This window comes from Dendrobium catenatum, unplaced genomic scaffold (genome assembly GCF_001605985.2).
Source record: "Dendrobium catenatum unplaced genomic scaffold, ASM160598v2 fragScaff_scaffold_750, whole genome shotgun sequence".
NCBI lineage: Eukaryota > Viridiplantae > Streptophyta > Magnoliopsida > Asparagales > Orchidaceae > Dendrobium > Dendrobium catenatum.
This window is the reverse complement of record NW_021319212.1, coordinates 97897-108960: the sequence shown is the minus strand read 5'-3', so window position 1 is coordinate 108960 and position 11064 is coordinate 97897. Positions and strand designations below refer to the sequence as shown.

The window sequence follows — 11064 nt, the reverse complement described above, 5'->3', positions numbered from 1 at the left end:
CTCCCTCATTCAATCATTTGACCTTTGCTCTTTGTCTCCACCAAGTATCCAACTTTGCTAGAGTAGAGTTCAAATCACCGACTTTAACATTCAATAACCAACTCTCCTCCTCAAATAGGTCACCTTCATTTGCTTCCTTAGATTGAAGGTTTTCTATAATCTTTAACAAATCTTCCTTCTGCTTAACAAGGCTAATATGTTTAGCCTTTCTCCAATAATATAGACTTTTGAGAGCTTTCTCCATTTTAAGATTCAAAATCTGTGATTAACTTCCATCAATTTTTTTCCTCCAAATGCCTTTGATCACAGCAAGCGAAGCTTTGTTGGAAGCCCAAACTTCTTCAAATATAAGAACTTTTTTTGCTGAATTCTGCACCACAAGATTTAAAACAACTAGGAAATGATCCGAAGCAACTCGAGCCAAGTGCCTCACCACCAATCTATGAGGAGAATTTAATGCAGCCGAATTTATGAAGCATCTATCAATCCTTTCTAGGATCCGATCTACACCTTTTTTGTTGTTAGACCAAGTGAATTTTGAACCCACAAAATCAACTTCATCAAAGTCATTAAGAGCTAGGAATGATTTCATCTCCTTGGGTCTAGGGGCAAACAAGAATCTTTTTCCTCCCCTCTTGTCATCTTTAGAAAGGATACAATTAAAGTCACCTCCCAACACCATTGCAAGGTCCTTTGAAGAGTACACTTCCAACCTTTCCCAATTCCTCCTCCTCTTATAAGAATCTTTATTACCATATATAGAAGCAATCCTCCAAATCCCTTTATTAGGAATATCCAAATTACCAATAATGAATTGAGAGCAGAATTCCACAATTTGAAATCTAACAAGGTTAGCCTTCCAAAGTGCAATCAAACCTCCAGATAAGCCTTCTGAAGGAACATGAAAGAAGTCCCAATCTGGACCAATCAGAAGATCCACATCCTTTCTATCAAAACTCATAACTTTAGTTTCAAGTAAACCAATGAAAAAAATCCCATGATTTTTCACCACCTCCTTCAAGTATAAAGAAGCTTTCCTCTTCCAAGCTCCTCTACAATTCCAAAACAAAATGGAAGAATTCATTGAACAAGAGGGGAAAAAGACCCCAACTTATCCCTACCTACACCATCGGCTCTCCTACTCCTAGGAGCCAAGTTAATAGGTCCAAGACCTTTAAGTTGATTGGGTCCTTTCCTTTTCAAATTTGAAGAACTACCTTTCTTCATTTCATCTTCTTTATAGTCTGTCATACTAGCTGAATCTGTTGAGTAACCAGCCATCGAAACATTTCTGCTAATAGGGTCCAGATTTTTAACATTGTCTACAATTTCTCCCTCCTCCACCAGATTGTCTAGCATATTGAATTTATTACTAAATCAATATTAGACAAATTAAGAGATACTTCATTTACCTTAGATCCAACAGCAGCATTCACCAAATTTTAATTCTGTTGAGGTTCCAAATAAGTCATTTTCAGATCCACTGAATTTCCTGGAATCATCAAGCCAACTTCTTTCCAAATCTTCTTACCATTCTTCACCATGCTTTAATTCAGATTATCTGAAAATCCACCTGCATTATAAGAGCTCTGATTTCTTTATTTCCTGAAAAACTTTTTCTGAAGCCAAAGTTTCTATATTTTTCCCATAGTCCACAAGTAACCATGGTCCATAGCCTCATTTGTCTTCTCAGCTTTCACAGATGGATCAGTTAAATTACTAGACTTTATGGTTTCCTTTTCCTGAATATCATTATTTCCAGCTGAAACATTGATCCCTCCCAATGTCTTGTCATTGCAATCTTTTTTCAAGTGACCAAGTTTTCCATAATCAAAGCAAAGGTTAGGAAGCCTTTCATATTCCAATTTTTGGAAGAATTTACCAGTACTTCCTTCAACCCATACACCAAGAGGAAGTTGAGTATCCAACTTGATATGAACTCAAATTCTTCCGAACTCCCTTCTCCCCATTGGAACATATTCCCATCAATCATGATAGGCTTTCCAATCCTTGAGGCAATTCTACAAATGTTTATTTCATCCCAACTTTGAAGAGGTAAGTTTGGCATTCTAACCCAAATAGGTGCAGTAAGACCTTTTAAAGAATTTGGGTTGAAGTTGGGAGTCCATTTGTCCATCCCAATAATTTTTCCATTGATAAAATAAGGTCCATTAGAAAGGACCATTTCCATAGTTTCTTCTTCATAAAAAGAACATAAACCCAATCCATACCGAGCATAGTAAGATGGAATTTTCCAAAAGAAGACCATTGCTTTCTTAGTTCAGTACTAACAATAGGAAAAGGCACATTGCTACCAAAGACTTTAACCACAAGAGAATATTGAAGCTTCCTGGTATTTTCAATCTCCTTGTCAGCATGAAGTTTAACAAATTCTCCATCTTTAGATAAGAAATCACCTAGATCCAAATCTACAACTTTAATGTTTGATTTCTTACTCCAAACATTAGGCTGAATAGCATTATTACTTCTTGCCGGAATAACGTTATGATCAATGCAATTTCCCAGCTCTCTTGAATTGCAGTCACGAACAAAATTCAAATCAGCTTCCTTTGCATTCTCTATTGCTTCATTGTCTTCAATATTTATCTTGTTATTCCCAGTAACCTCTTCTGAAGATAAGACGACATTATCAGGAATATAGATTCCTGTCTCAATAACAGCTACACCCGAACAATTTTTTTCCTTCCGTATTCATTCTAACATTAATCTTATTACATAAAGACGGAGATGCTTCTTCATTTGATTTTTGTTCCAGCAGAACTCCCAACTTCTTCCTTGTAATGAACCGCGACTTCACAGAATTATCTTCTTCCCACCAATTCAAGGATCTTATTCGATGAAATGAAACCTCCTTCATTAATGAAAATGCTCGATCTCTTCACAGGATTTGAAACTTGAGAAATAGCAGAAAAATCGTCACCAAATGTTGGAGGTGAATTCGTAAAAGGTCGATTTTGATTCTGAAAAACCACCGCCGGTGATCTTCGTACGTCCAGAGTACCACCGGCCATAACTGGCCGGCGGCCATCATTCGCCATTTCTGTTTAGTCAGAAATCCCGCGAATGTCAAAATTTGAAAAAGCCAAACCAGAGTTTGAATTTTCCTCAGACGTTCTCTCTGTACTTTCTCTCCAACTTGAGATTTACTTGGGTTAGATTACTATATCATTAAAGTAAATAATTTGAGGAATTTAGATCATTCTCCATTTGGATTAAGAGGAAGCTATGTTGTAAAATTTTGACAATTCACAATAATTTAGTGGAGAATTTGAGAATGAGAAATTTGAATCTTAATATAAGGAGCAAGGTATAAATCATAATGTTTAGCTCTTAGAACCCCTTAGTAGAATGGTGTTACTGAAAGAAAGAGTAGAATCTTAGTAGAAGCTGTTAGAGCCATGTTAGCTTAATACTCACTTCCTAAATACCTCTGGGTATAAGTGATGAATATAGCCTGTTATATTCTAAATATGATTAATGTTATATCCAATCTGAACTTTAATAAGAGAGTTGTTATTTGCATATGTTACATTCTTGCAACTTGTACAGTTTTGATGATTTCAAATATTATTGTTTTATATGTAATTATCTCCTAACACTTTTTAGAAGATTTGTTTTTGCTCTTGTGTGTACTAACATTTCAGGAAAATTGAACTCCAAACTATGAAGACATCAAATCAAATTCAGCATAAAATTCTTTGCAAATTGAAGCTCTAAATTATTCTTTGAATTGAGAGGGAGTGATTGTAATTGAGTGAATAAAAACACACACACACACACACTTAAGGAGATCTTACAAAATTTGTACTGATCGTACGGGACGAACCTAGTTCATACAGGACGATCAGGTCAGTTATTTTCTCGTAAGAGCAATGGAACAATTAGGAAATGAGAAAATCTTTCTAAGTCCTGATCGTCCAAGACGAAATTATTTTCGTCCCATGATGAAATTATTTTCGTCCCAGGAAGAAATTATTTTTGTCCCAGGACGAAATAAACTCTGTAAAAATTTAGTTCAGACGAAATCAATAATCATGCCAGGATGATTTCTTCTCTGTAAAAATTTGTCCAAATGAAATCTATAATCGTCCCAGGACAAATTCTTCTCTGTAAAAATTTCGTCCAAACAAAATACAAATCATCCCAGGATGAATTCTTCTCTGTAAAAATTTCATCTAGATGAAGTCCTTATCATCCCGGGACGAAGTGAATCAACACTTCACATTATGGCGGCGTTCTGCACTTTTTGGGAACCGACCTATGGAATAATTGATCGTCCAAACAAATTTAGTTTGTATGGGGCGATAATCCTGTACGAACACAATTCATACCAATATTCATTAGGATCAATTCCAATAATTTAAGTAAAATCGTCCGGGACGATCCACGATCGTACGGGACGATCCATTACGTGTTAACTTGAAAATTTTGAAGTTTTGGACGGTTTTTTTTGTCTCTCCTATATAAAGTAAAATTTTTACTGCCACCCAATCTTTTTGTTCATTGATCTTCGTGCCTATTAAAAGAAGATTCAAGGAGAGAGTGTGAGAGAGCATTCAAAGGAGGATTCCTACCACTGGAGCGTAAAGGCTTCGCTTGGTGTTCAAAGGTAAGAATCGTACTTGGACAATGGATGTTCAAGGTATATGATTAGAGATGCAAATCAATTCACTTTGATGGAGACCAGGGTAGAAGGAAATGTGACACTTGGAGATAACACCACCAAGAAAGTGGTGGGGTTAGGTATAACTAGAAACTCAAAAAAAAATTGTCATTGAAAATGTTTTACTCGTAGAGGGATTAAAACATAACCTACTCTGCATAAGACAGTTCTTTGATAAAGGCTTTAGCATTAAATTTTTATCTACCAGCTACATGATACTCTTAAATGGAAATAATGTGATGTAAGGAAAAGAATTAATAATGTTTACATGCTTGATTTAAACTATGTTGAACTTGATGCTTCTCTTTGCCTAAAAATTATTGTTGATGAATCTTGATTATGGCATAGGAGAGTATGTTATGAAACCATGAAAAAACTTAGAAAAATTAACCAAAAAGACTTATTGACAAGCATACCCAAACTTGAGTTCACTAAAAACAACATGTTAGATGCATATCAATTAGGAAAGTAAGTCAAATCCACCTTCCACTCATTTAAGGACATTAACACTAGCAAACCTTTAGAAGCCCTTCACATGGATCTATTTGGATCCATTAGCATTGCAAGCTTAGGAGAAAAAGTCTTTGGGTTTGTGATTATTAATGATTACTTGAGATTTACTTGGGTTAGATTACTATATCATAAAAGTAAATAATTTGAGGAATTTAGATCATTATCGATTTGGATTAAGAGGAAGCTATGTTGTAAAATTTTGATAATTCACAATAATATAGTGGAGAATTTGAGAATGAGAAATTCGAATCTTAATATAAGGAGCAAGCTATAAATCATAATGTTTATCTCTTAGAACCCCTTAGTAGAATGGGGTTACTAAAAGAAAGAGCAGAATCTTAGTAGAAGTCGTTAGAGCCATGTTAGCTTAATACTTACTTCCTAAATACTTATGGGTAGAAGTGGTGAATATAGCATGTTATGTTCTAAATATGATTAATGTTAGATCCAATCTAAACAAGACATCCTATGAAATTCTTAAGGGTAGTACACCCAACCTCTCTCACCTTTTTGTCTTTTGATTTAGAGTATTCATTCTAAATAATGGGAAATCTCTATTAGGAAAGTTTAACCACAAATTTGATAAAGGAATATTCCTAGTGTACTCAAATGTTGGAAATTCCTTTAGAGTTTTCAATAAAAGGACACTGGTGGTAGAGGAGACCACACATATTGTTTTTGATGAATCTCATAATTCTAAAGAGACTAGGGTGGAAGAAAAAGAAATTGTAGAAATCACCTAAGGAGTAGATTCTGTAAATATGTAGGAAAGGTGGAACCTGAAAATTCACTACATATAGAATGAAGATGATCTTCAAGTCATCCTAAAGAGCTGATCTTAGGAGACCCATCTAATGGAGTTAGAATTAGGCATGAACTTAGAAAAGAAGTAAATCACTATACCTTCTTCTCAATGATTGAACCCACCATATAAATTAAATCATACAAGAAGTGTATGTTGAATAACCCTAAAGCTTTAAAAATTCATAATTTCCTAATCATGAGTTCAAATTAAAAAATGCATTATATGAACTAAAACAAGCACCCATAGCATGGTATAAAAGGCTAAGCACATTCCTACTAGAAAAAACCTTTTTTAAGGGGAGCATAGACACCAACCTATTTCTAAAGAGGGTAGGAGATGAACTACTCCTATTTTTTTAATTTTTGTTGATGCTATTCTATGTAGATCTTCTTATAAAAATCTATGTGATGAATTTTTAAAAAATAATGAGTAAGGAACTCGAGATGAGTATGATGGGAGAATTGACCTATTTTCTTGGATTTAGTATAAGGTAGAAGGATGATGAAATTTTCTTTAATCAATCAAAATATATTAATGACATCCTTAAGAAATATGAATTGGATAAAGCCAAGCAATAAACACTCCCATGAGTTCAATTATTCAATTATATAAGGATTCAAATGGAAAATTAGTTAATTAAAAGAAATACAGGGGATAGTTAGATTACTTCATTACTTGATTGCTAATAGACATGATATTATATTTAGTGTTTATCTCTATGTAATATTTTAGATAATCCTTAGAAATCTCTTACGAACCCAAAACTTAGGAATCTGATATCCTAGGTATAGCACCTCCTTTGAAATCATATGATATTCTGATTCATATTTTGTATGATGTAATTGATAGCAAAAACACCTCTGGAATATATCAATTTAAAAGACTATTTAGTATCTTGGTCCAGTAAAAAATAATACTCAGTAGCTCTTTCTACTACTAAAGTTGAATACATAGCATTGGGAAATTGTATGGCCCAAGTTCTTTGGTTAAAGAAACAAATACTGGATTTATGATTATATGTAGGCACAATTTCAATCTTATATGATAACACTAGTGCCATATGTATTTCATATATCAATGATGACTATCGGTGATTGAATAACTATTGGTGATTGAATATGTGATCAACTGATTATCACTGGTTACAATCAACTGATGGATTTAGAGATGAATTGTGTTTTGAATTGATCAATGATTGAAGGAAATATAGTCATGTGAAGATCAATACCGAGCTATACCGAGCAATACCGAGCAATACAAAAAAATACATAGTTTTTTCCTAGAGAAAGCTCGGTATGTGCTCGGTATTGCTCGGTATAGCTCGGTATAACTCCGTATTGGTCTTCACATGATGATATTCCTCGTTATTACCAAATAATATATTGCAATACCGAGCAAAAACCGAGTTTTTTGGCGTTGGGAGGACACATCTCTACGTCAGGTGGGATGACACAATAAAAATTCCATAACTAGAGAGCCAGGTAAACTATCATGACTAAAACTACTAATCATTTATTTTAAAAATAATATAACATTTATATTTTGTAGGAGAGGGCCGCAAAAAACATTAAAAATGCCAAAAAAGGCATGCCTTTACACAATGAGAAGAATGAGTTCTATTAAAAAAAATAACAAGAGATTGTATGAACTTAATTTTTTTTATATGATAATTTCTTGGAAGTAAAATATAATATTCCTCAACTTTCATTCAGGCAATACATGATTGCCTGAAAATATGAAAAATCTATTGTATACATAAAGATGAATCTTAGTCATCTAATGAAGCCATACTAAAATGGTTTATCTTGGCTAATTTTGTAAGTAGTTGATAAGACCACTATATTGAACTCTAATTTTTTTTTTTATGTAAGCATATGCATATGATATGCTTGTCAGGAAGCACTAATGCCAAAAGATGGAAGTATTTTTTCGACAACTATGTAAGTGGTTTAAATTTCAATCGTATTAATGCCTTTAGAAATCAGTTTTGGTCAACTTGTAGCTTCCTCGCTACATACATATATTATAGAGCAATATGATCATTATCTAATATTTTTAATAATATACTATAGAAGCGGTTTACATAGCTGCTATCTTATAGTATTACAGCTATTTAAACTACTACTAAGCTACAGAAAGTAGCAATATAAACTATTGTTTTATAGAAAGAAAACACACTATGATAACCACAAACTGATGCTAAATCCATCGTATTAGAACATTTTGAATACTTCAAAAGCTTTTTCTGACGAATGTAAATACAACGGATTTGTAGCAGTTCAAAAACCGTTACAATTTTTTTTAAAACGTTTATCTTCTGCAATTGCTAAAAATTGGTCCGTTTAAAATCGTAGATACTTGTAGTGTTAAATCAAAATAAAAACCATGGCACTTTGAATGTCAATCATCTAATCAAGTTATTATTAACTTTTGATTAGGAACTGCAGGCTTGTGATTTTAGTATGGGAAGTTATTGGAAGCTTAAAATCAAATGATTTAGTAGAATTTGGTGTGGATAATCGAGTCATCATTGTTAAAGCAATATAATGAACGGCTTTATTATTCATGAGTCTTGCTAGTTGGAAGGCTTATAAAAAGGACCATGCTTGTAATGCAAACAATTCCTTTCGTATATTTGGACGCCAACCCGACTAGAAGCAACTTTGAAGGATAGACAATGGAATCTCTTAAAACTAATTATATAGTTCTTTGAAGAGGTCAGAAAATTCTTGTACAACCATTATTTATTATAACTTTGCCAACTTATCTTGCAGATCCTAAAACAGGGAACCTTCAGAGATCAAAATTTTCTTTAAAAGAAGGCAAGCACTTAGTTTCTTTTTCTTTTTCTATTGTATTCATTTATTAAAAAGCGTCCAAGCAATTACAAAATTTGAATTTCAAGCCCAAACTCATTTTCAAAAAAAGAAAAATTTTAAATAATGGGTACAATTGTATGGTTAACTCTAATTGGGGTGATTGAGGGTCATATTGATGCTATAACTGAGATTGTTTTTGTTGTGGAGAATTTTCTACCTTTGATGACATCCAGTGGAGAGGTTTTCGTAACTAATAATTGTATGGTTATCTCTATTAATAGTCTTTATGTGGATGTTGATTCTGAAGGTTGTGTAGTAGGTAGCCCCCTGGATGGTATGGAGGTGCCTTCTGTGGCTAGAAATGATATTGTCTCCTCTGATGGCACTTTGTATATTCTCTAGAAACTGTGGCTTGTATTGGACTTAAGGACGTTATGGCTTCTAATAAACATGTGAGGAGTGATGAAAAATATGTTGTTTCGGTGGGCCTGACTTGTAACTTGAAGAAAATTGAAAAGATGCATTTTGTTGATGTACCTATTGAGCTGGTTTATTCCGATGGATTGAAGGCAAAATTGTCTTCTAATGTGATTGATAATAAGATGGATCAATCAGACGTGCTGGATGGATATGGTTCTTCACCATGCGAGTTTGTTGGTCTTGGTTTGGAGGAGGCTTTGGATGATTTTAAAAAGTAATATGGTTTAAATGTGAGTGAAAAAATTCAAAAAAAAAAAACTTTTCTAATGCTGGAAGCAAACGTAGAAGGAGAAAAACTAAGACAAAGTAATTTGTAGGTTGTTGTGGCTTCTTGATGCTTGGTTTCCTTTTTTGGTTGTTTGGGTTGGTTTTCGTTGAATTGGAATGTGGTGTTAGAGGCTTTATGGACAGGGCAATGTTGAGGCGGTTTGCTCTCCATATGATCGGCTTGGCTAGTTGGCAACCAGTGGTGGTGTGCTTTGTATCATTCTTGGTGGCCTTTGCGTGGGATGTGATGCTATATTTGTCCTTCTGATGATTTCTTCTGTGTGGGCTGTTGCTTGTTTCCTCCTTTGGATGGTCCCTACCTTTTATTTGGGTGGTTGCAGTAAACCTTTCCATTAATTGAGAGCAATTGGCTTGTAGCCTTGTGTTTTTGCTTTTGTGAGGTTTTTGTGGCTATTTATGTCTTGTTATCAGTTGTTGCTTGATGGGTTTCTATTATCGTTCATATTATAGGTTTAGTTCCTCATTCTGTGATAGTGTTATTCATTTATTTTTCTGTATGTTTGATTGTATTTAGTTGGATTATTAGCTCATAGGTTTTTCTTCAAGACTGTATTTTTAGTGAGCTTTGATCCTATAAGGACTTGTTCTTTTTTCTTTTGTAAAACGTGTAGACCCTTGTATGAGTTTTATCCAAAAAATAAAAAATAAATAAAATAATGGGAACTAATGTGATTTGCAAATTTTCACATGTTCAAGACTTTACTAAGGAATTTATGTAGGCAGCATTTTTTTGTTTCCTAAGACTTTTTTTCTTTTTTTTTTGCTAAGACAATTAAGGTTTCTTTTGGGACACTTCCTTACAATTTTCTACAACAGCTTTTTAGTGCAAAAATTTTGAGTTTAAAAAATTTTTGTAATAAAAAGCAGCTTTATAAAGTAAGAAAAAAATTGTCAAAAATGAAGACTAAGGCTTCGTTTGGGACGGCTTTTTTATTGCTTTCTAAAACAGAGTTTTAGTACAAAAAAAAAATATGTACTAAAACTCCGTTTTAGAAATCAATAAAAAGCCGTCCCAAACGAAGCCTAAGTTTAAACATGTGATAGAAAATTGATGGTGGCTAAATTATGAGGGGCCCAATCATTAACATAAATGATAATCTATTCGACTACACATATCTTGTTGAGTTTATCGCATCAGCATTCCGTTTGACTACAAAGTAGCCCAATCACATGAGAATGTCCCACATATAATAAGGCAAATTACATAGCCCAATAGTCGTCCAACTCAGCTCAACTAAATCCCTGAACAGCTCAGATAAGAGGATAAGACCAAGTTAAAAAAAAAAATAAAAAAAATAAAAAAAAACAAAAAAAAAAAAGAGGATAAGACCAAGTTGTTCTTTGTCATTTCGACAATCTAAATACTGTATATGCCATTGTAGACTATTATCTAACGTTGAATAAGACCATTTTATATAAATACATTTTAGATTTTGTTTGGGACGACTTTTTTTTATGCTTCTTAAAGTAGCTTT

The 11064-nt window shown here is 33.5% G+C and overlaps 1 protein-coding gene across 1 annotated transcript; it reads right to left on the bottom strand.

The window, feature by feature from the left end:
- Positions 1–265: 265 nt before the first annotated feature.
- LOC110109882 lies at positions 266–3059 on the bottom strand. The gene is made up of 5 exons (XM_020841090.1): positions 2838–3059; positions 2232–2703; positions 1664–1891; positions 1218–1352; positions 266–963 (listed from the first exon to the last, which is right to left on the bottom strand). Exons 1-5 carry the CDS (start codon positions 3057–3059, stop codon positions 266–268), a joined length of 1755 nt encoding a protein of 584 aa, XP_020696749.1.
- Positions 3060–11064: the final 8005 nt, after the last annotated feature.